At 36.3% G+C, this 27,711-nt stretch overlaps 1 protein-coding gene across 7 annotated transcripts in view; it reads right to left on the minus strand.

The window, feature by feature from the left end:
* LOC126868980 (synaptotagmin-6) overlaps positions 1–27,711 on the minus strand; it is a 94,016-nt gene that overhangs the window by 42,166 nt on the left and 24,139 nt on the right. For all 7 annotated transcript variants that reach the window (XM_050625022.1, XM_050625023.1, XM_050625028.1 and 4 more), the window contains one exon: positions 23,066–23,421. In XM_050625022.1, coding sequence (XP_050480979.1) covers positions 23,066–23,332 — 267 coding nt within the window. In that variant the 5' untranslated portion in view covers positions 23,333–23,421. The remainder of the gene's footprint in view (positions 1–23,065; positions 23,422–27,711) is intronic.

Raw genomic sequence — 27,711 nt, forward strand, 5'->3', positions numbered from 1 at the left:
AGGGTGTACGAATACTTTTTGTCCCTCACTGTACGTATAGCCTATTTTATCTGTTACTATAACCATCAGGTTTCGTAATTCCATTAGTTTTGTACTTTTCCTATGAGAATTTGAAATCCGAAGTGATATGATGTTATCCCTGATCCATTTTTCTCTAACCCAGTTATTGGTCATATTGAAACCTGAATGACCTTTAGCAACTCTCTCTACACTGTTTTCCCCAATATCGTACTGCACTTCATCCTGGCTCACTATGTACGATGTCTACATCTACATTCTCACGATTCTTCTTAGAATTAAATTTTTCATTTCGGAAAATTGGATCGTTCGTATAGGACATCTTGCACGAGATTTTTCGCAAAAGTTCAACAATAACTTTGACTTCATTCGAATGCTCGCTTAGAGCAATTACGTCTCTAGTTCTCCTTCGTATTGTTTAAAAATATCGGATAATGTTCTTAACGTCATTGCATCGTACAGTTTCGAAAGAACTCTGAAAGAAATATCAATTTCTTTTAATCGTCGATGAAATGAGAATAGAAGAGAAGAGGGAACGAGATAGTGGAAAATAAAGCGCTACATCGTTGGCTAATAATACGTTTTCTTCGAATGCAATTTCCGTAAATATCGGCGGATGTATAAACGCACTTCATACGGAGGAAGAAGTGATACACTGGCAGAAACAGAGCGCCATCCTGGAATAGCGTGTTTACTCTAACCTGGGAAGACAAATTATAACGCCGGACTAGTATAGTTATATTCCGTTATCCGATCTTGAAACTTGTTACTTGTTATCGGGAAACGTAATTGGATATTTTTATATCTTTCCCCTTGTTTTTCTCCCCGACGACGATTTTTGCGCGTTCTCCTTCTTCGATATCGGCCGGCAAAGCGTCGCGTACTTCGCTTTTAAATAACAAATAACGACGTGATATCCGATATGTGTAAAGTCCATTTACGAGCGGGAACGAGGGATAAAAATTGAAGAAAAGATAAAAGCAGCAGCGGAACATGGAGCGCGTACAAACTTCGAAGCACGCCTCGTTGTTTTTAAATATGTACGTCGATTTTTCGTTTCCATTCTATTCCCGTTAGATGCGATCGACTTCAAAGCTTTCAATTTATCGAAACCTCCCGGGTGTATTCAAAGGAGAAAATAAATTCCGCGATTCGATTATCCGACGACGACGCGTCTGTAAAATAATATTTTATTGAAACACAGACATGTGCGTTCTTTGATGGAAATTGCACATGATCCCTTCTACGCGGTTCGAGACCTGAATTCTTCCAGGAATAGATACGTCTATTTAGTTGATGTTTAATATGTCGCGATAGGTAGAAAAGCTTAAAGTGTAAGTGGCGTAGAATAGCATCATAATTTTACAAAATTACGCTTCACCAACAGGATAAAAAAATATTCAGTAAAAAAGTTACTATTACTCACACGCGCGAGTAACAACATTTCACTTTCTATTGTTCACCCCTATATTTTTCATGATATCCAATGGCGTTATTAATAAGTTATTAATTTATATGCGTGCTTGATTTATTAATGTTTTATTAAGATTCGTTAATAAGGTTAACAGTTAAAGGTTCGTTCAATTCAGTTTGCTTTTACGATCAGGTGAACGTATAACAAGGTTGACGTTGCAAGTGATACGCCGAGATCAAAAATTGGTTTCAGAATTCGAGAACTGACGACAATTATATAGAAATTTAGCGTTGCAGATATTCATAACATCTTAATTTAGTGGTTGAGTTAATCTTTCTCGCGTGAATGTCGGCATAATACGTTTCAAGGTAATAAAGGTTCTATTACAAAGAAGGAATTTGTTATATTTTTTCCGCCGCCACTGAATCACATACTGCAACACGTAATTTCATTATATTAATTCATAGGATTATATAGCCCGCATTGAATTTTCTTGAATTTCAGTATATTAAAATTCCTACTATTGTATTCTTGTATTGATTATTAAAAATGAAATCTGTTCGAAAAGGTCTCGTTTTCATCGTAAATATTTATACATTTTAATTAAATGTCTTTTTTAAGTGGGACATTCATGTGATTTCCCAGTGCTATCGTTTCCTCGTTAATTTCTCCCCAATTATGCATAAATCCCAGCAAATTCTCGCACAAAGCACGACATCACTGACCCATACGTGTTTCGTAATATATTTATATATTCTTCTAAAATGCATTTTACGAGATACGAAATTAGGTCCTGCGAAATATTTACCTGCCACGCTTTTAACGAAATTAAATCCAGAAAGAAGCGTTGGAGAAATTTCTAAGGCTTCTTGGCGAGTTATTTTTCGTCCGTGACGCTGATTTGTCTTTTTCCTAATACGAGCACGATGTCGTTAACTATTCGTCGAAAAGTGTCGATATTTAATCCCCGAACGACGGACGATGCAAATTCTTATCTCGATTTTCTTCCTTTTCTCTTCGTTCTTCCCTCTCCTTTTGTTAGATTAATAATGACAAACAGCACTGTTACCGCTTTTTATACGCTAAGAGGTTTCTCGTGTAGCTTTGGAAAAAGTTACGTTTAACGAGATCAACGAATATGCGAGGACAACGAAAGAAATTATAATAAAACGGGAACTCGGCAGAGATGCCATCTCGAAACGCAACAATTTCTTTTCATTATAACCGATGAACAATTTTTTACCGTTTACTACTCTTTCAAATAACTGCCGCAAATTCTCTATAGATACGTATCGCGTGTAACACCGTGAAATTTCATCGATGCTGTAACGAGAGTCTGACACTGTATATCCTATCTTGAAAATGTATATTTCAATTCGAATTATGTATAAAGAATGTCGCGTAACACGTTAAAAGTTCGACTAAATTCTTAGTGACAGAATTTGAACAACAGCTTTGTATACGAAAAGTCAGTCAACAACTTTTCCGATCAACGAATTTCCGATAAAAAAAAAAAAAAAAATTCTATTCTCTAATTTAAAGCTGCTCCATTGCCCCTAAAAAAAAGTATTCGGAACAAAAGTACTGACCTCCGAGCTGGTGGAAGTGGTGCTGTCGGCGCTGTCGGTATTGGCCACGGAGGATAGCGGTGATCTGTGACTCCTTTGAGCCCATTTGTCTCTTATGGTCGCCACACCGGTGACAACCCCAAACCTGTTCGCCGCGTTTCCGATCGACGAGTTGCCAGATTTCCCGCCAGCCTCGCTGCCTCTGCCGCTTCCTCCTCCGCTGCTTCCACCGCCGCCTCCTCCTCCGCCTCCCCCTCCACATGCTAGCTCCAGGACATCGCCCAGTACTTCTGACAATTTTCCCGGCACCTTGACGAAGGTGTCCAATACCACTTGCCGAGAATAAAAGACGTCGGGGTCCTCCGGGACCCCTCTTCGTCTTCTTCCCCGCGCTTTCTTCTTCTTCTTCTTCTTCTTCTTCTTCTTCTTCTTCTCGCGTGTTCGCTTCGATAAAGGTCACGGTAATTCCACTTGCGACGACGGCCGCTCGGTCCTCGCGTGTTCGCCGCGGTCTCGAGGCGAAGAAACAATCCGCTTTCGTGCCAGAGATCGATCAGTTTAGGTACAACCAAGCGACAGCCGACGTTCAACCTGGACTAACGTGAACGTAAGGTCACCGCGGCGATAAAATGCAGACCTTGTTTGTCCGTGTGTTTTGTGTTCACTGTTCCATCGTCGAAATTTGCCCGTGCGGATAACGTACCGTGACATTTGCCAGGAAGCAAATGTCATGATATCGCGCCACAGGATCGTTTGCTTGGTCTTCGACGCGAACAGGACGCGAGGGATATCTCGAGAGAATCGACGAGTTGCTAGGCTTTCGAATATTAAATGGAAGCCTTTAATGGCATCGTTCGAGATCTCTTGGGGAAAAGCGGCATCGAAATTCTCGCCTGGATCATTCTACTAGGCTGTCTGACGAGTTTAAGGACTAGAAGGACTCTCGTTGGTAGAGCTGTCGGATGCATTCGATACGATTTCGTGGAATAAACGATTTTATCCCGAGACGAGAAGAAAATACCACCAATGAAGGGACTCTGTTCAAACGAAAGTCCAAGTTCCATTCGGATTTCCATCTGCTTTGAGCTTGAACGCGGCGGAGACAGAGCAATGGATTCTATGATGTCGAAACAGCTTTAAGCGATCCTATTCTTCGATGCGTTTAGCAGAGAGATTTAGCGAGAATTTTCCTAATGATTTTTCTCTGATCAGCCACGCTGGCATTTTACGGAACGTAACGCGTATCGAATCGCAAGCGTAGAATTTTTATCGACCGCCGTTTTCTTTACTTGACGAGATTAAACGCGAGATTAATTCGGCTGATGAAAGAAGATGTCCGAAGAACAACCGAATGCAGACGTGCGTGAATTTTTCTTCTATATAAAAATTGATCGCGTTGTAACTTTCTCTTCGTTGGATAATACCGACAAATTTTCCGATTATTGTCAACAACTACGTATTTCCACTAAACTATTCTGAGATCTTGGAATCTGTCAATTTCAAAATTCGAAGATTCGAAATCTTTTTTATGAAATTTTTTTTTAGGTTTTTTAATGTCTTGCTTATGGAATTCTTGCCTCTAGATGAACAAGTTTAAGTATTTATAGCGATACGATGAAACTATTTCGTCTTCAATTATAGAAATTTTTAACAAATTTGGCTTTCGAATAAAAAATGTTTTAAATACGCTACCTCGACACAGAGTATTGTCAAATTTGGTTTATTCGCCGTCCCCCGTCGCTAACCCCAACCTAACCCACCGCCCCTCGCCCCAAGAAGAAGAAAATAAAGAAAAGAAGAGATAACGCGCCGCTTCAAAACAACGATTGCCATCGATCTCCTCGACGCTTGCTAAGTTGAGAAATTAAGATTCGTTTCGCTAAACACGAGGGCCGAGGGGTGAAATTGCGATTTGGAAAGTTGGCGACGTTAGCCTTCGGTTTTTATTAGTCTCAGTGACAAACTTCGAAGGACACCGATGGCAAAAGGATTCAAAGACGAGATGAAAACAACGACATAGCCTCGTGTTGTATTTGAAACGAAGATCGAGCGTTCGTCCATAAATTCTCGCTCGAATGCTTTTGTGCATCCATCGAGAACATGCAAGCAAAATGTCTTAATTAGCTTAACGAACGAGACACGTGTAAATGTTCTGCAACTTCTGTATCCATTTTCACATCGATTTCAAATTTTATCGATACAATCGCGACTGTAGTGTCTCATTACAGTGCCAATGGAATTTCCAAATGCGTGTCTGTGTGTATATTACGTAACACACATATAGTAAAGATCAATCATAGTGTAGTAAGTCGTAAAATTCGCCTTGGCGTCAGTTACTATTCTATCAAGTCAGAAATACGTAGTGTCAAATCAAAGACTAATTAACTTTCATATCGAACATTGTTTTTTGTAAGGTTATTGGCCAGAAAAATGGTATATCAGACTGTACACCCTGTATATACTGTATATGCATGTATATGTAAAAGTACATATTCTACGTCTAAGGTGTCCAAATAATTTCGTAAGCCACTGTGTATGTTCGAAAGTAAATGATGACCCAGAAGAAGAGGAACATTTGTTCCTTACAATTTTTTCTCCATATGACTCTTCCTCTGTCCCTCTGTTTGTTCGAGTTTCATAGCGTTAGCTTTTTAATGGAAGGATAACAGTGTCCTTTGATGCGTCCAGGTTAAACTTAAAGCGGATGAATTTGCAAGGAAACGTGGAGAAACGAGGGTGGAGATGACGATACTTTAAAGTTTGCCAAGTTGAAACAGGCTTGAAGATACACTTTCCATACAACCTTGCACCTTCCCAACGAGCAAATTACAAACAAAATTCCTTAATTACTTAAGCGAACCTGCCACTGAATCGCTGTAGAGTCACCAAGGACGCAGCTGATAACTTGCTACGTTTTCCTTTGCCTATTGATATCGATTCGTCAGGCTAAACCGTTCTAGTCGAGTTCTTTACACTGGAGGAATGTAGATTTTTTCTTTTTTTTTTTTTTTTTTTTGTAGGTTTTATAAATTTTTCGAATAATCGACAGAAGAACGAATATCTTCGTTGATACTCCAAACGAAAGCTGAACGTAGGGTAAAGGCGATTCTTTTCCGAGTAGTCGGTAATCAATGATTTTCCCGTGCAGCGAGTGATTTTTCAAAAAGAAAATAATCTCTTTACGGGAAATTTTTTTAAGTTTCTTTAATGTAAGAAGCATATAAACTGTCTATAGAAAGATGTATAAATTTGTGTAATTTTTATTACCAATACTTTTCTTCCACCTTTTATATAAGGTGATAAATCTATAATTTACGAGTTCCTCTAATTTTTATCATATCTTCGGTATAAAAAAAAAAAAAGGTTAGATATTTTAACGAGAAATTGTACACTGTTATTCTTTAATTGCAAGACTTGAAATAAAATTTCAGCTATCCGTTGATGTTCGTTAAACTGTCTAATATTTCCGTAATTCCAGCCATTAATATCAATGAAATGTGCAAAATTTCTAGCAATTTTCTTTTATACCAGTTACAACACGTTATATCGTGCTTGCACTTTATCGGATTTGCCAGTTTTATACCGATTAATTTCGTTATTCGCGTCACCATACACTACATGATATAAGGCGGTGCACGTTAAATTTTAGATGAAATTTGCAACTTATAAGCGGCTGAAGAATGGAGAATGTAAGGAGCAGTACGTAACCTCAGGAGAAAGGGAACTTTCGAGAAAAAATTCATTCGTCGACAGCTTCAAAGACTACACCTGCGTCGAAAGCTATTTGCAAAATTAATCAAGCAAATTCTACTTTGAGTTTAAGTTTGAGCACTTGATCCTTTCTGAAGGAAACGATGTATGAAATTAACGCTCAAGTATAATAGTTCCCTTCGTTTCTTCTAAAATGTTCTACGGGAAGATATTACCAATCGATAATTTGTCAAATATACAAGGTGCTCTTTTAGTTCCTTCGATGAATAATAGTAGCATGATTCACAAATATAAATACAAAAGATATTTTACGTGAAATTTCTATCCACCGATTAACTGTAACAGTTTTGTTTCGAAATTGATATGGAAATATTTCATAGCGGAATACACGAAAGATGGATTTATTACGAGAATTATTTCAACAGAAGGAATACGATACGATAATCTATCGCTATCGTTATAATCGATCACTGTAATCGATCATAAGAAAAATAAAAAATAAAACAAAATTCATCGTTATGCTTATAGTCAAATTAGTATTTTTCTCCCCTCTTCACTGATAATTTCCGCTTATCGGCAGAAACGGAAGACACTGTGTATATGTCGTGGCGTGTACAACGAAAAGGATTAATCGATCGGTGAAACAGAAATGGAAGTATCAAAGACGGAAAGAGAAATGTCAAACAACGCTGAATTGTTTTCCTACTGGAGAGTCGGAGTAAAAAATGGCCAGGCCGATCACACCACCTGGTCACAATCGATATTTACTCTCAATTGTTGCTTCTGTTCTATCTACCGACTTTCCTAGCGAAGTCGTCATCTCGCACCTGTACGTGCATGTTCCTTAATAACCATCGATAATCTCGTGTACAATCAATGTTCCAGGTTGGCAAGCGTCCCAATGGAAGAAGCGATTGTTCCAGAGCAAAAAGAAACCTGATAAGAGTGATCGATCGCGCGTGACACCACTGGAACGTAGGAAGAAAATAATTCACGATTAATCGATTAATTATGTGGCTCAATCATGCCTGTACAATTGACAAGGCTGCTTTTCTTTACACCAGGGGATACAATAAATTTATATATCGTCGAGTACTGACGTTTTTGATGATAGATAGGCCACAGAAAACCACCCAAACATTTCTATTTGATGTTCGATCTAAATAAAAATTTCGACAAATATGATTGCCACGTATGAGTATGTTGCACGAGTATACATCTAACGTAACTTACAATTAATCGATCAAATAATTTGTTAACCGAGGAATTCACCACTCGAATTGTCAATCATTTGTACATAGTAATCTCTTTATTCAATTACGTTATTCTGTTTTCGTTTCGTTTCGTTTCGTTTCTCTCGTCTTCTCGACCTCTTGACTGTAGAAGTTTCTGGTCAAAGAAGGATCCGGTTAACAGGTTAAATAGCCTAACAATTCACAATGCTACACTATTTGTTTCTCCGTCCATCAAAGGATACGATAAATATATACGGAACGATAGGGAGAGACTTTTAGAGCACAGAAAGAACGAAAAAGCTACGATGAATTTGGAATAAAACCATGGAAACAATTGGAACAACAAGCCGTGGTAACAATTCCGTTTGATACTCGATCCAAGTTAGAATTTCGGTAGATTCGGTTGGGACGAAGCTCGATTCAGAATTTTATCGGCGCATCTCGCGTATACGTGTATATTTCGCGGACGAATGAACGCCGCGTTCCTCTCAGCCGACTCTCTCTGCTGCCGAGCGGAAATCACAATTAATTCGACGCGTCGAGCGTAACTGAATAAAACGTCCTCGCATTACATTGAACAACTATAACGCGTTATATCGAATCGAGCACAGTCACCGACCAGATTCACGAGGTTCGGTAACCCTCTGCTGATTCGACATCCTGCCGAAACGTTCGACCTTCTGTCCGCCCGGGCACGTCTCCTTCTACTAAAACGCCTATCCGCGTATAAAACAGTTTCACGCACTTAAGGAAAAGCCATCACTGATGAAACGATACGACGCAGCAAATCGACAATATCCAGAAATTCATTTTAGAATCAATATCAATATCCATTTTAGAAACTTCCAACAAAGAGACGGAAATCCAATTCAGAATGTTCCGCGAATCCGATCAAAGCAGCTCGCGGCCACTTCGTCCGACCAAACGTCCAGCCGTACTACTTCGCGAGTTGCCTTCTTCGAATAAGATCGGGACACGTTGAAATCACGCGATCGAACGCCGACAAACCATAAACAACTATTGAGAAACAATTTACCGGGTCAGCTGGATTCGATATCAACCGGTGGTATAGCGACTGGATCTTCTTCTATCTGACGGAAAGCGTGTGTGTGTGTGTCTCCTCCTTCGTGCGCTTGATACGTGCGTCGTTCACCACGTACTACTTGTCTCTGTTTTCCGATATATCGCCACTCTAACCGTGTTCTAAGCGTGTTCTAAACGTTCTTTTATCGTGCGTAGTCGTAGTCTCGTCGTCTCGATTCTACTGGCGTAGTGGCCTGGCTGCGACTAAACTACTCTCGACCGTGTATGCGCTCCCTACGCCAGGGTTCGTCTGCCACCAGAAAACGGCGATTCGTGGATCGTAGCCAGAGACAGAGGGTGGTGGTCGAATCCCGTTGGTAGGGTGAACGGAGTCGCTCATCGACAAGCAAGACGGAGAGCTATCTATTCCGTTTTTCCAACGATAGACGAAGACAAAGCTATCGGGTATGTACGAGTGTTCGCCATCAGTAACATTGTGTGCGTTCTCGCGTGTACGTGTAATGGGTGAACCGCGAGGTTAAACGAAGAAGGACAGAGAGCGAGTATGCGTGCGTCGCAACAGGTTACTCTCCCCTTCGATACGCTCCTGGAATCCTCCTCGACCCTTTTTCCCTCTCTATCACCGCGCCTTTTCTTCGACCTTCTCTCCTCGTATTCTCGCTGTATCCTTGTTCCATCCTTCTCTTTCACCAGTTGCTATCGCTTCGCCGTTCCACCCGTTCGTCCAATCCCCTTCAAATTCCACCCTTAACGCCTCCTTCTCTTTTCATCCCTTGGCTTTCTTTCTTCCTCCTTTCAACCACCCTCGTTCCGGATTACATATCCCCGCAAGTTGTTCTCTACGTTTTCGTCTATTTATTTATCTAGCCCACGGTTTCTCTCACCCTTAGCCTACTTGCCTTTGTGCTCGTGCGTGTGCTTCGATCTCTCGACCACTCTGGAAATTTTAACGTACACGGAACACCGGCAAGCTTGAAAGCATCAGCTTTAGCCGCGACATATGTCGAGGCATATAACGATTAATACGTTTGTTTAAACACGATCTATTATAGGAATACGAAGTAACCCAAATGCAATTTCTGAAAAATATTTTACAGCCCGGCCATCCAAGTAAACTAAATAATCCGCTCTTAGTTTACGTCTACTAGCTGTTTCTTCTTGAATTTTTGTTTACATGCTTCTCGTGTTAAATTTTGATAAAGACCAAGATCGATCGGTAGAGCCTGATATAAAATCAGTCTGATTTTTCTAATTTCTTTCTTGAATCTCCTCTCGACGACGAGGACGAAGATACATGGCGATCGAGAAATTTGACTTTCTGTTCATTGAATATCGAACATCATCGTCCTGGAATACGCGTATATCGATCCAACTATCGCTGGATAACGAACTTGACGAGAATTTGTATGGGCATTTATTACTCCACTGGCTGATGAACGTCTTTTCACGTAACCCAACCTCGTAACCCAATTTTCCAGTTGATCATTAAGCTTAATTCGCATCTGAATTTTCATACGAGCACCTCGACTTCCGTCGTCGAAGATTTCCCTCCGTAGCACTTCGCCTTTATGAATGTTTATTACGCTGTATAATCCGCTTAAGTCGAAACGTATACATAAGTGCGAAATGTCGGTCGTTTCTACGTTTCAGTTTACACGAATCACTGCGTAAGATCTGAGCGACGATCAATCCTTTAACGTCTTGTACTTGAAGCGTATACAGTTTATTTATATATATATGATATGGTGATAAATATGATTTATATATATATATAAACTGCATACACTTCAAGTACAAGGTATGTATAATATATATATATATATATATATATATATATCTAATATATAATATATATATATATATCTAATATATATTGGGAGCATAATTAGAACGATGAAGCTTTTTATTTTATTTTATCGAGAGTGGAAGATGAAGAATTACGTTATATTATTTAAACTACTGGAATCTATAAAGTACGAGATTTGTATGACAGGAATCAAAATAGACGATAAATATATGAAACAAGAAAAACGGACTTCTGTCCATATATCTTATAAAAATGACTTACTATAAAATTTCTAAAAATGCATCGTTGTAAATATAAAAGAGTTCTGGTAATTCCAGAGTTGAAAAAACTATCGTACGTCGATCTTGCCAGATCTATCATCGATTACTAAACATTCGCCTTGTCGAATGCTTCGCCCTGCTGAAAGTTTCATAATTTACCAAGCATTACTGCGCTCACAATGCACGTTTAATTACGTACGCTTATGTTCGTTCGTTTATCACCGACGACGCCGTATTAATTATTACGAAAATAACGAAAGTTTATTTTCTCCTGTTGCGAGTGCACGAAATCATCTAATGAAAAATCACCTAAAATCATCTAATGAAAAAGAAAAATTATTTTAAGAAGAAGAGATAAAACGATCTGTAAATAAAGTTAGATGTAACAGAAACGAACAACGAATGTCCCCGTTCAACGAATTTTTTACGAAATTCGTAAAGCGTATGGTGTTCTTAATTCGAGCTTTCGACTGCCATCCTGTCATTTTTTAAATCTCATTGTGCAACGCGAGACAGATTTCAGGGCAACTATCAAACTGTATCAAATACAGTACCATAAATTTCACATCTCAATGTCATCGTATTTAACGTAATCATTGATATTTATTTTCCACAAGGAGTTCAAAGTATGTATCTTATATATCTGATACGAGGAACGCGAGAAATTTTGGCAATAAATAAACGATAATTTCCTAAATCGCTTAGTCTTTAGATTAATAACAATAATAATAATAATAATAATAATAATAAGAATTTATTCTTTGTTATTTTATCATCACGCTATCAAAGAATTAGAATTAAATATCAATTAAGAGAATGGACAACTAACAAACGATATGGTTTCGACAAGTACAAAGGAACGATGATTCACCGAAGCTAGATAATGAAACGAACGATGGAGCTTACGAAACGGTCTAACAAATTAATTATAATTATCCGAGTTTATACGGAATATTTCGAAAAATAACTTTATTTCGAAAATCAGCCCAAGTTTGCCTGGTAAACCAATTTTCCCTAATGAATATCACACCGGTTCTGGATGGCTTTGAGAAGCAATAACAGAGTCGGGTCGCATATTGAATGTTTTAATACGAACAATGAACACACAAGCCCTTCTCGTGACTTTCAATCTTCGTGCCGCGGTACCAGGAAGAAAATTTCATTTTTCCAGCAAAGATTGATCCGAAGGTCAAGGGACCGAGTCAACCATCCTTTCCTGCTCGAGCAAAGTAGCGCGTCAAGGTCGTGTCCTCTCTTCGGCTCGTTCCGGCTTCGTTTACAACAGAGGATAAAGTTATTAAACCTCGCGGGAAATTACAGAGGGAGGCCGCAATACCGGCGACTCGAAAATTTCTCCGCAGAAGTTATCACTAATTTCGCGAGCCACTTATCTGGCTGGCAACGATCAGTTTAAACGATTTTTCAAGCAACATCGCGGCAACCCGTAAACGTGTTCGCAACTGTGTTCCGCTCGAACGACAACACTTTTGACGAAGCAGTCGAGAGTAACGGAACGTAGATAGGTAGTTCGTCTGGTAATTTTATAATCGGCCCCCGTGCGTCCTTTTACCCGGAACTGTATCGCTCAAAACATTCTCGTTTCAATTACGAAGTTGGAAACAGTTGCGATAGAGTGATTAAGAGGTATCATGCAAAATCCTGCCACTCTGGAAATTCTTGACACGGGGATGATGTTTGTTGTAGCGGGGCAACTCTGATTTACTAATTCTATAAGTTGGAAAAAGTTTCTCTAACTTTCTACGTATTAAGTATATGCTTTCGGAGAGTTTAACTTTCTTTTAACTCGTCAGAATGGCAAATTGATTTTTCATCTTCTGCTTTTGCAATTATTGAAGGCATTCGAATGGCCCTTTTGGCAAAATTGATCGATTACTTTTTATTTTACTACTTGTTAAATTAACTACATTTCTTGTAATATTAATTATAATCATAATCTGTTTCATGAGGGATTTATGCTTTTTTCGAAAAGTTTAAAATATATAAATCTTTGCATGAACGTATGGCATTGACTAAATATATTTTTTATTAATTATTTTATGGCTCGCAATAAAGAACTCGAAACTACAGCTGGGAAATTCGACAAAAGATTCAACGTAATCCAAGTTTCGCACAGCCAAAGTTTGTATTCCAATCTGGCTTATTATTAACATTGTCTTGTTAAAGTTCGCGGTATTAACATGTTTTCAGTATTATGCGGAAACATAATGACTCTGTTGAAACGGTAGAAGAAGGTGTTACTTGAGAAACTCGAAAGAAATTACCATTGAATTTCTACGTTTTTAATCTTCCTACTGAAATTAACTTGCACGCGAAACACCGCTTGAAACGTTCCGCGTACTTCAACCGGTGACATAATCGGTACATGAAAACGAAAAATTTCAAACAACGACATTCAATAAAGAAATAACTTTCTGTAACAATTACTCCTCGCATGGAGCGCAAATATTATTTGATCGCAGTCGAGTTTCCCTTACACGTACTTAACAGAAAAAATGTACGTTTTAATTCTTCGCGAGTATACTGTTCAATGATAATCCAGAGACCGGTCGCGACGAATTAAACGCTCTGGCAAAAAGCCTGAAATTTTCTTCCCAATAAACGACAAGTTTTATTAAGGTGGGTAATTTACTTCTACTTCACTAGGAATCAATATTAAATTTAGCGAAACACGTGAACATCCAATAGCATTCATCGGAATAAAAATCCACGCGTATAAAAATCACAGAGTTGGCTTCCTTGCTGGAATTATAGTACGTCAATGGCAGATTACAGCGAAGGAATCTTCCGTAACAAATATGCCATATATCCGACCAATCTTTCCACCGGACAACTTTTCAATCCTCCTTGAGACTTGGCGGACTTGCTAAAATCGACTACGCTAAGATCGAACGACCCTGTTTCCCTGATTTTCACGATTGCGATCGAAAGACCAGGAATTTCTTCGATCGATTCTACGGCAAACAAAAAAAGAAAGATCCTGCTCTCAGTCGGAATCGTTCCGCTCCGGTGCGCAACACAATGTATGCGCTTCACGTGTAACCTGTGCATGCTTACGCGTGGTATGCCGTGTCTCGATTCTTTCGCGCCTCATTCCCAACTACGCTTTTGCATTATAGATCATCGTGTCTCGTCGTACTTACTCTGTTGTATGGAATTTTAAACGAGAAACTTCCGTCACACGGCCCTGTCGTAATCTGCATTTTCAACTTTTCATCGATCGATAGCGGAAGATGTAGAAGAAGCAAAGTAGACGGTTTCGGAATTGTCAATTTTTCTTATCGATGCGACGTTTAGAGATAAGTTTCTTTCGCTTTTTATAAGGAAATAATGGATGCACATTTTTCGTTTTACATTATTTCATCGAATTACGTATGATCCATTCTGTTCTATCGAGATAAAAATCACAACGTTCGACAGATTAGGTTTCATGCTTCTATAGATATGCGTCGTTGTAAAAGACGTGCTGTAAAAGAAAGACACTTTTCAAACATCCTAATATATAAATAAATTTCGCCGGATACTGCGACGACTGATCCTACGTAAAAAATAAATATATAAGTAATAATAATAATAATAATAATAATAATAATTTAGAGCGAAGTTTGCTTCAATTCCTGGCGGATCGACTCGGTTCTTGATAGACGATCGTGTTGCATGCACGTGATATGTTGTTATCCCTGGTCAGGTTCTTTACGTAAACTGGAAAATTTCATTACTTTTAGAAGAACGAACGATAGTCTTTAATCGATACTTGCCATTTTATTAAATAAATGTCGTTTTCCTGCGAAAAGAATCCACTGATTTTGGTCGATGACTTTTTTTTTTATGATAAATTATATATCGGCTTAATAATTTTTTTTCTTCTGTATTTGTTTTCTTGGTGAAGGTAATTGAATTTTATTGGCATCGTTCTTTTTTTTCTTTCCTTTTCTTGTAGAATATAAAGATTCTTTCGTAATATGTATTTATAGAAGGAATCTACAAAAGGATACTTTTGTCTGTTTCTTCAATCTCATTAGACGCTAACAGCGTTTCCTTTTTGTTGCAAACTTAGTCCAACTTTGGCGAACACATATTTTCATAGCAAATGAGAATCGATTCCTAATCTATATATATGTCGGAGATGAAAGAACATCGGGGCTTTTCTTTTGAAATTTTGGGAGAATCCCCAATACATTCGCCTAGACTTTTTATTATAGCTGTACTGAAATAATAAAACTTAGAAGTAGTTGTTTATGATTTAATCCGATTATGTTTGCCCGAGATATATGACAGTAGGCTTGGGCTCGAGGTGACACATCTGGTCGCTAAACGTAGCCACGGTCGCGGGATGAACGTTTTTAACAAACACAAGTATGGAGTAGAGTTGTATAGCTCTCCCTAAAAATATAGTTAACCCGGGGGGTATAGAGAGGTACAGAGAAGAGTATATAAGTGCAGTTCCATTTGGACCGAGGGCATTTTGTTAAGTTCTACTTGTACCGTGGACAAGTAAGTTGAGTTACACTTGAATCGTGGACAAGTAAGTTCAGTTCGACTTAGACTTTGGAAGAAAACGCATTTGCTATCCCGTTGACCGTGGATTCGGTATTGAACCTAAGATCACTGTCATTAGCATCTCGAGTATCTAATCGCCACGGTTGCTTGTCAAATGCTGCAATAATCGTTAAATATCATCAATGAGAACTCGACATATATATTTATATCAACTATCCATTCGATTAACTCTGTTTATCTTTGCTATCTTATTATATCGTTATTCCTTCCTTGTTCATCGTAAAAGTAGCTTGATTTCGTCAAACAATTTTTCTTTCATTTTCATTTATAGAATATAAGAATCGTTCATTTATAAAAGATTTATGAGGAAACGACTCTGTTTGTCTCTCTGATGCTGTGGTAATAAATGGCAAAAAAAAAAAAAAAAAAAAAGAAATCGGTAAAAGACGCGTTGAATGACCTGTGGTTACGACCACCAGAAAAGTAAATACGAACACGTGGAAACAAGTTCACCGTGCAATTCCTTTTCACTTCGCTTTCATTTCCACTGCTTCTTTTACATCTCCGCATCGAAACGTTTCAGGCTACGATTTGCGTGCTTTGCTATCGGAACGTTCGTTGCGAGAAGCAACTAGTGGAGTTACAAGAGCGCGAAAAGAGAGTCCAGTACGTGTTTGAACGAGCAGATCATAAATGAAAAATGTTTTTCTACGAAAAGAACCGTACTACTTACTATTCCCACTGATTGTAAAACAAGAAACGTTTCACTAGTTCTTAAAGGAATTTCAACATTATTTATTAATATATCATTTTCAATAGCAATGCAACGTGTGACCTGTTTTATTATTCATTTTTATAAAATGATAAATAATTTAAATAATCTTTTAAATAATATTCGAACATGTTTTCTATATCTATAATTTCATAATATAATTATCCTTGATAATAATAATAATAAAATAATTAAATTATTTCTATAAATAACATTAAAAAAGTAAATAAATTCTCACTTTAATTATTTTCATTGGACGAATTCTTATTCTATTTTCATATTCTATTTGCTTAATTAATAAAATATCAAAAAAAAAATCAATTAATTTGTTTTTTTTCCTAGTCTAATTGATATGAAGCAACTATGGTGAAGATTATTCTTTTTTTTTCTTTTAATCGGTAGTTATAATTTGCAAACAGATTATGAAGCAAAAATTAAGACGCAGAAACTACATAAAAGTACACGTACGTACATTTGCTGGTTTAATGATTTAATGATAAGCGTCATTTAAGTTATAATACAAACAAGATATTTCATTCGGTATTTCGAATTACTCGTATATCAGCTATATATACGTGTATATAGGAGTATATATAGCTAAAATCTGGCTTATACAAGGTTTATTGTGTTGTTCTCTGCCGATTAAGAAAAAGCACCGGGTCCGATTAAAATGCAAATTCCAGTGAATCGAGGTTCCTTGGTGTAGCAAGGATCAAGTAATTTCTTATTAGTGGTAGCGCCAGATTACGCGAAACATTAACCTGATTATGAAGTGAAATTCGTGGAATAAACCGCACGATATAAAACCGTATATTCTGTTTTAATTATACGATTCACGCTTCCCAAATGATCATCTTGCAATCATGTTGCCCAATTATACATTCAACTATTTTTTAATAAACATATTTTTACGATATTAGGTTATTGATATTATCGGTATACAACAGCCAGTTCTATACAATGTTAATTGTTACGAGATAGACAGGGCGTCTCGATTAAATTGGAACATTTCATTTATCTTCAATACAAGACGACCTATGATGACCTATGGCATTATAGCCTTGAAACGACTATAGACACTAAGATATCGATATTTCGATTACCTCTTTCAGGCACATGTAAAATGCTCTTCAGCCACTTTATTTCTTTCTACACGTCGTAAAATTTTTACAACATCGTAGGTATCGAAATAGACCTTGTTATCATAACTGTAATGTGTGTTGCAAATAAGATGTAAATAATATATAATAAGATGTAACGTAAATAAGAGCGGAAGAAATGCTTGTCTATTTTGAAATATCGTATAACGAGTTTGTTTGATTTTTTCGTCGTACAGCTATAAAATTATCAATGCAAAGATTAGTAAAAAAGTAAAGAAATTGTAATTTTTCTATCTAACCGAGCCAACTTTAAAATATCTCTGATCATCTGTGTCAGCTTGTGAAACGAGAACGTAGAATTGCCACGTGCTATCAAGAAACTGTAAACGTATTACTACAGAAACAGAGTTACGATCAGAATCATACAACGATAAAAAAAAAAAAAAAAGAAAAAAGAAAAAAGAAAAAATATTACGCCCGATAAAACCATGTCTGTGTACGAGCACCCGTACGTGATATGCTTCTGGCCGCGATTCTTTATTAATACCTGGAAACATGGCAGCTTCGACGATACAAATTCCACGAGATACGCCGGCTACCTACACGCGTCAATTTTTTAAACGCAACATCCTCCAATGGATGTATTAGGTTGGCAACTAAGTGACTGCGGGTTTTGTCAATACCATCTAATAACAAAATCCACAATCACTTAGTTGCCAATCCAATACATCTACCAATACACCATTGGGCGAAATTCAAATTTCCATTGACTTAAGCTGAAACACGTTCACGTTGATACATATTTCGATTACGTATAGATATGGTGAAGATTCGTAGAAGAAGAAAATTAAATTAACGTAACGATATTCCTTTTGTATCTTCTTTTGCATTTCGTACAAATCAGCATATCGAGAGTCTATTTCCATGAAACGTGAAATACCGTTACTTCCGTTAGTTTCGTAGCATAGAAAACTAGAATCCGCTATTTGCTAGACTAAGCTCTGCAAGACTATATATTTTTGACAAATTTTCTCCTTGTTTTTTGTCAAAAGGCAATATCACGGATGGAGCTATCGAGGAAATAATAAAAATTTCGGAATCTATCCGAGCCAGGCGAATCCCTGTGTGCCGCCTTTTCGCCATTTGTACTGTGTACGCGGCGTTTCGAAGGCACGATATCTATCGTTGTGGAGCGCTGTATCGATCCACATTCCATATTCTGGATTCCCGGTTGGAACGGCCAGTTTCTGTATCTGCGCGCGTACAGGTAGTAGACACGATAAAGGAGATTACGAATTTCGTTAAATTATACAGCGAACCGGGTGAATTTTAAAGCCAGGGAAAAATAAAAGCAATGGCGATATACTATGTTTCCCCGCGCTTATCTTTCTGTATCTCTGCCGAGTCCATTCTCGCGAGTTACATTCGCAACGATCGGTACTTGTAAGCGGACTTTGTCGAATCGAAAAGCGGAAGGTCATACGTAAACTGCGCACGAGCGACGAGTCTTAATCGGTTTATCGTGCGAAATTTCCATGAATTGAGCGCAATATAGCGTAAGTTAATAGATTTTCGCGAGAAGTTTCAGCGTCAAACTGATGGACGCAACGCGAGCAGTAAATTGTTGCTCTGTTTCTCACTGCCTCGAGAACATGGATTTCCTTGGTGTGCCATTAAATGCCGTGAACAACTGTCGTTTGATCGATCGTTCGAACAGAAACTTCGTTTGTCTCACGGCAAGGAGTATCATTTTTCGTTCAGATTCGATGAGAAAATAATCCTTATGCGATAAGAAGCAATTAAAAGGTGTTGACTATTATTGAAATTCCTGTATAATTGTTTATTTCCTATTATTATATGAATTTTGTGTTGTTATTATTATTATTATTATTATTATTATTATTATTATTATTATTATTATTATTATTATTATTATTATTATTATTATTATTATTATTATTATTATTATTATTATTATTATTATTATTATTATTATTATTATTATTATTATTATTATTATTATTATTATTATGAATTATAATGATTTGTTAGTTTGAATGTAGAATTATTAGCAGAATTTTAAGCTGCGGAAAGTTTAAGGTAGCAGAAGAAAATTTAATTTCAATCTTCCGTTAAATTTATCCATTTCAAATATATGAGAAATGTATGGTATTTTTAATAATTAACAACAAGTAGAATGATAGATGGAGAATTTATGTATTTTGAGTTAAATTGTGTAAAGAAATTCTGTTGTAATATACCCATCGTGATAAAATTTATCCAGAGTCGAAAAATAAATATCGATCATCGATAAAGGGAGAAGGGAAGATGAGGAATATGTGTTTCTTATTCATCGTTGGTATTTTAGAACATGGAATACAAAACACAGGCTAGATAGTCAATGGTAAATATAAAGTTCCATAAGATGGTAAGTCCATACTTTCTACCTCGTCTGTGCCTTCGATTCTCAAGACAGTCCTCACTCTCAGTGATAGATTTTGTAACCAATAAGTGATAAGAAGGATATCAACGTTATCACTAGAGAAACAACATAAAATACTGACAATCTGTTTTACCTACATCGAAACGACTAGTTCTCTCTAAGAACTTATCGATTACTTAAAATTTTTACCGACTCTGCTTTGTCGGTATTTTCCTAAACAGGTTTATAGGCCTGTACTTTATCCACAGAATAAAACGAAGAATGAAATAAAATGAAATGAAAATTAAATTTTAAAAATGAAACGAAAATTAAAACAGAATTAAAGGATACAAATCAAATTAAAATAATTAAACATTGATTGTTTATCAAGAATTCTATAAACATTGAAAAACTAAAAATTATCGGAATGCCTAGAATCAAAGGTGATATAATTCTACTAAAAATTTCATATTTAAATACGTATCACAATTAAAGCATTCGCGATGCTCTTTTCAATTACATTTCTGTATGTACATACTGATTAAGATAAATATGCTCTACAAGCGAGATTTTCCGCTGACACATACGTGGATTTCTCTGTAATAACGAAACTACATGCTAACAAGCTGACACGTGCACAACAGCCACGTGGCTGTTACTAACGAGTCTAAAAATTATTTTTGACGAGTGACCTCCGTACGCGCTGTCTCGGAAAAACGTTCTTTGCGAGTTTTATAAATCAATTGACATACGCACGTTTATTTTATTACACGATCGTTTTCCTTTTTCATCATTATTTTATAGAAACATAATATAGTTGCAGTTTAGTAAAATATTTTTCTATTTTTCTCTTTTTTAAGCATACTTTTCCATAATAGATCAAAATATTGGTACCTTTATATCATTTAATTTTATATTATACAATATCGACGATATTAAATTAAATGTTTGTTTATATTAAAAGCGAAGACACTTTTATCAATTTATAACTAACAACAATAAATGATTAAAACATTATTTCACGAATAAATTGTACGAATACGAGAAACCATCCGGCATCAATCAAACACAGCGATTTTTAAAGAGCAAGTGTTATCCTGGATACCTTTGATCTTAAAATGGAACGCGCACGGCATGGCATTGAAACAATTATACCTTCGCATCGTGGAAACAATCAATTTTCCTTAAATTAGTAGCCGACTGTTAAGTAATTAGCAGAGCATGTAGTTCCAACTGATAGCAGTTACTAATAGGATTTCGAACAGTTATGGTACGCGCTATGCAACGAATCATTATTATCAAATTCGCATAGGTAATAATTTCTTATCGAGTCGTGAATTATTCCACTGCATATATATAAATGTTTAAATACAAGTAAAAAATAACACAATCGTAAAATTTAATGTACAAAGAATTGGAAGAATTTACAAATTAAACGTTTTCCCATTTTTCTGTAGAAACGGGAAAAACTTAATTAGAATGTTATGGATACAAGCTAATTTTTCATACATCCAGTATGTTAGTCGATCGATGTGTTAGCGTTTGAGAATATGGCAAACTATAATGCGCATGTAATGATGTGTATGTGTTCCCGACAAAGAATATACGGTTGTATTACTGCGCTGAAAGTAACGGTTCACGCTATTAAGCTAATATAAACAATTGGGTAATTACGCAACGGTTCAGGACGGCTCCAAGTATGTTGACGTTGGTCAAATAATACCGAGACCATTAATTAATGGTTAGCTTTTTTGCACGTCGAGTGATCTAACTGCAAGTGAATTAAGGACAGTGTCATTAAGGATCTATTACTCATCGATCGGTCGATAAGTTGACGAAACTTTCAGTCATCTTTCTATATCTAATTAAGTCAGCGCGATTTATATTTTAAATTTAAAGAAGAAATTAAAAAGAATATAAAATTGGATATGGAAAAATACCAATTTAATGCTATCATTTAGAACTAATTGATTTTTATAATGTTTATTAACGGTACTTTATGATTATTGATTCGCTGCAGATTGGGCGGAGAAGAGAAGACTATTTCACAAAGTATTTCTGTCTAATTAGCCATAAAATTTGTCTACCTAAAGCAGTAAGTAGAAACTGAAATTAAAATGAATTGTACCATTGTACGAAACGCCGTGTCTGACTAATCACAAGCTTATCTACTTACAGTAGAATTGTATTAACGAAGCTTCGCGTCAGACTACTTAAGACTTAACGTAAGCAGTGGAAAATAAGATTAAGAAGAATTGTACTAATGAAGCTCTGTGTCTGGCTGGTCACGAGATTTATCAACTTGAAAGTTTACGTGGTATTTTAAAAGTTTCTTTTACAAAATTACGAGAATTATATAAAAATATAATTGACAAATATTCTCGGAAATTTATCATACAATAATATAAAGAAGTAAAATTTCTTATTTCTTATTAAAAACAAAAAAGAAAAAAAAAGGGAGAGATACTTTTCGATCCTTTTGTTAAGCTAAGTTTTGTCTCAAGGGCATGAAATTTCGCATTACTTGAAGTAATATTTCAAATTACGCGATATAGCATCTACATAGTTATAAAACTATCCCACGCAATTTTGTGGCATAGATATAAGTTAGGGGAAACTTGTGCGTGGTATTTAACCTGCTAGATCGCATCAAACTTACATATAGAGTATAGCTAACCTATAATACCTCGACATGTGATCAGAATAAATCTTAATCAAGCGGAATAGACGGTTATAAAAATTAGCTGCTTCAATTAACTACTCACTAATAATTTCGCAGATATTAGAATTAAATATTCGAAACAAATTATACTTTTTCATATCGATTAATAATTCGATATTTTTCACTGAACATTCTAAAAAAAAAAAAAAAATATCAATCTTAAGCAAAAGGAAATTATAAAACTGTCCGAAATTCTAAATTTTACAAGAGCGAATTACTACAAAATTTTAATATTGTAACAAACTATGATTCAAATCGGAAGAATGTGCGCAACATCTTTTTTAATTTATCGCGTTAATCTACGAACGAATATCCCGCGATAAAAATATTTATAAAATCAAACATACGATTTATAAAACTTATGAAATAAAAGAGTTAGAAAAAAATTTCTATTTTCCTATATGACAAGGCAACTTCGTAATTTTTATTCGAGGCACGTATAGCGATTCATATAGAGAAGCATATCTTACATACCGTAGTCTGCACTGCATGGTAATTCTTCTGCTGTTTTCGCCAACAATTGAGCACGTGTGACGCGGAGGCGTCGTGACAATGCTCGGAACAACCTTCTTGTCGTGTTTCCGACTTCTTCGTGCCCGGTGGATCTGGCCAACGATCCAGACTGCTCCAATATTTACCCTTTCGTCTCACCGCGTAATATCGATACACCACTATCGTCATTGCGACGAACAGGGCCAAGCCAGTTCCAGCGGCTGCCCCGAAGATCGCCGAGGAAACCATATCCTCCCTCTTTTCTTATCGCACTTTTCGCTCGATTTTTCCTCCTTTCTGAACCGTTGCCGCCAGTTAGATTCTCTTCAGCCTGAGATCTGAAAAAGGTTGGTCCCATTAGAACGAAAAAGGAAGCTTCCAAGATTAGTTTGATTGGATCGTACTCGTTGTCACGTTATACTTTCCCTATTTTTCCTTCTGGAAATTCGTTGGCATTATTGCAACCGAAACATACTACATTTTTAAGAGATTTTTCTGTGAGGTTACGTGACACGTGCGGCGTCGTGTTCCTGCCTCTTGCAATTTTAAAGATGAAAGTCTATTTATTCGAGAATGATTTGGGATCATTTCAATGGATACTAAAGTTTTATATTTATACGGTTTGAATAGTACGATATGATATATAGCATTAGCGAATAGAAAGTTATTTTATGTCTAAATACAAATTGGAAATCTACAATAAAATTCTTTCACTTAAAGTCTGAACGAATTCATAGGTATTTTGCCAAGAATTAATCTTCACGTTCAATTTTCACGGAAACGAGGGATCAATTAAAAAATTATGCTCTACATTTTTAACTGATTTTGCACCACGCGTTCTTCGCGTCACATTGTGTATTTAGCAAGAGTATCCGAAGCTTCGGATAATAAAAGGATAAAGAGGGTGGAACACGGTTTCCCACTTAAAATTATCATTAAGCAGCTATGAATTAAATCACTGTAAAATATTCCCAGCTACTTTACTGCTCTCCACACGTATTCAGGTATATATTTCTTTTTAAACTTTTCAACCTCATGCATATTTATTCCATGTTGTTCCTGGAATCGTCCGAATGATCGGCGTTCATTTTACTAACTTGCTTCGGGGAAGAATGAACATAGAATGGGAATTACCGAAGCGTGCCGAGGCTCCAAAGGTCAAAGTTTATTGGTCAACATCAACTACGTGAGGAAAAAAAGAAAGAAGCAAGAACGATGAAAAAGTTTAATACGCTTGCCAACATATTATACATTTCGCCGTAATCTTTGCGTTACGATCGCGTTTACGAGGGTCTTCTATGCGCGGCCGACCATTTAACGCGAATGGAGGAAAACGGCGAACGGTGCGCAGACAACGGATCTGTGAATTCCCGACCCTGTCGATTTGGACAGGAATCTTATGAACCGTCCTTTCTTTGTTTGCTTTTATTTGCCACGCAAACCGAATTCGCGCGTCGAGGAGGCAACGAGAAGGGAAGGAAGAACAGAATTATGTCGTTGTTTTACGGTGTTATTAATAAGATCATAATCGGGGAGAGTGATACAAATTGCGCGAATAAATTGCGACAGAAGAAGAGTTTCGAGATGTTTAATAGATTTCGTGATATAGTATCATTGTTTGTCTCAATACGCTGCTCATTGGTTTATGAGAACAGCCCTTTATGCGTTAATTGATGCGCTATATTAGTGAAGGTAATTCAATTTAAATATCATCCATTTTTCTGGAGTTTTGATATTTCAATTACGGCTTAGTTAAATCCTCTAAAACAACTGTAAACGCGCAATAATGTTAATAAGAATTTCTTTAGGCTTAATATTGTTAGTGTATGTATACTTATACATATATTCTTTCGATGCTCGCTTGAGTCGACGGTTCGATAAAGAATGAAGGAGACACCCTTAGGTGTCTTTCTTCTCTCTCTCCTATGAAAACCTATGAAAACTGAAACCGAATGACAGACGTGGAAAATTCTTCGCGAGAGAAAAATTTTGTTGAATTTTATACAGACGTCTATAATGATATGTGTATGTATATATATGTATATGACATATACATTTGCATATACATACATACATACATATATATATATATATATATATATATATATATATATATATATATATATATATATGTCTTTGACTAGCCGTTCATTTCACGATCATTGTATGAATTTAATTATCGTATAAATGGTTAAAAGTTATGGGACTAGCGTGGAAATTAGCGTGTCCTCGTTATCGTTCGAACTTCAGGGATCTGAGCTTCTATCTCGTACCATACATTTTCGTCATTGAATCGTGACGCTCATCGTGCAATTTCCCAGTCGAGTAGAACCAACAGCTTCGTCCAGCACGCACATGCACAATTCGACAACGCAGGGATTTTGGCAAGCTCGTTGAACTTTCAAGTTGACATCTTGCTCCTGCATCACGATGCGTATACCGTGGATTAATCTATTCAGTTGCTATGGCGATGGCTTATCTTACTGTGGCGCCTGGTCTGAATCAACGTATGATAATAAAAAGGAAAATGGTGCATCTCGTGAATAAGAAGATCGTGGAATCTAGGAAGATATAGAAGGAAAGAATAAAATAGACTGGAATAGAGGAAAAATTGAAAAACTGATCGAAGAACATAGGAGACACTCGAGCAGGACATATAAAAATGTCTTATCTAGCTTTGAACGAAACAAAAAAAAAAAAAAAAAAATTCCAATTTTAGAAGAACTTTTTTAACGATAGAAACAAACAACTGAGCGTTATTTAAAAGTGAATAAAAATTCATTAAGTCAATTGTACGGACTGTTGACGTGCACGATCCGATCGACTAACATGCATATGCAATAGCGTCGATCGTACGATCCATAGAGTCCTCTCATCGATTAATCCTTTAATTGGCCGCGTTTTCACGTTTACATCGAGGCGGTGATTACATAGTCACTTCTTCGCTATCGCGAAGCATATTACAATGCTAACATGATCAATGAATCGTACGCAATCATCCTACCTTTTCACTTGTCACGTAAAGCTGTTGATTGATTGATCAAAACACGTTTCGATTTTCCAAAATATTGTTCTCCAAAAGTGAAATATTTTACGCGGTAAGATAACTTCAGTATTTGTGATACACACGGATGCAAATTGTTAATAAATGAGAAGCTGGTGAAATCGATAGGATGTGGGGCTACACAAATACGGGCTGACCTATTTTCAGTTGTTAATATGCATATTTTCGAATGTGCTCAACTCTCTATTTTTAAGGCCAAGCAAGGGAAATTATTGCATAGGGGCTGCAAGAGAAGTTCAATGTCATTTATGATACGCCAAATTAAACTATATCTATGGATATGCGACTCTATCACTGTGTTATGAAAGTAAGTGGAAATTGAGTTTGGATGCTATCGAATAACTCGAATCTTTCCATGTCAAAATGTTCCCAGAAAATATAGATAGCAAAAAGCTACTGTCTCTTAAAAATATAGTAAAAATACAGTAAAAATGGACAGTAGAAAATCATTCATCGGAATTAGGCTAATTCTTGCTTAATTAATTTATAATTTAATTTAATTTATTTATTTTATTTATTTATTTTAATTTAATTTAATTTATAATTTAATTAATAGCGAGAATAATCAGTTTGAACATAGATTCCTGCCATATGTATATGGCCTTCGATCATATAAATGCAGTTCCACCGTATAGTGCCGACATAGCCATATGGCTTAATCTTTTCAAAGATAGAATTACACTAAGAACGATCAATTTTGCTAGAATATGTGAATTTTAATCTATCTTATCTGCGTTCTCCTCTTCTTTTGATAGAGTATGTGAATTTTAATCTACCTTCTCCTCTGCGTTTTCATAAACGTGATTAATATTCACTGCGCAAGAGCGGCGATTAATCGAAGCTCGATATTCCTGACAGTTTTAAGACAGTTTTAACAAATTCATGAGATTCGTTTGAATTTAGATACGCGTACCATGCAGACGATGCCTATCGGATTATAATCTTGTTAGAATTGCAAGAAATAAAGAAATGTATACACGCGATTGCGCAAGACGTTCTTCAGGGGAGAAATTGGAGAAACGTGATCGAAAGGGATTGGTCGAAATTGAGCATCAACGAGATTCTCGACTTAATGAAAAAGAATGGTCGAGGTTCTTGCCAACTTTGATGGCAAAATATCTGCAAGAACATTTATTACGATACATATCACAAACAGGAATTACAACGTGGAAAAAGGATGGAGATGAAGAAAGAATCAGGAGACGTGAACGTTCAAGATAATCATCGAAGAAACATAATCTTTTTCTTGTAAGATTTATAAAATACCCAACTGTTTCGCTTCGTGTTAATTTCTTTCCGTCTTTCATTCCTCTTTAAATGTCGGAATGAGCTCTTCATTGAAGTAATCCTTAATAGGGTTTTATAATAATTAAAAAGTGTATTTAAATAATCATATAAGCACTTATTGGATTAGATTTTAAATGATTGAGTGGCATAATTAATTGCCCACATAGAATATATCTGAAATGTTAAATTTCATTTGAAACTGAATATGTGTACTTTGAAGCGCGAAATAAAAATTTTCCATCAGTCGTTTCTTTGTTCGACGCCAACGTAATATTCA

Source organism: Bombus huntii, chromosome 8 (assembly GCF_024542735.1).
Source record: "Bombus huntii isolate Logan2020A chromosome 8, iyBomHunt1.1, whole genome shotgun sequence".
Lineage (NCBI taxonomy): Eukaryota > Metazoa > Arthropoda > Insecta > Hymenoptera > Apidae > Bombus > Bombus huntii.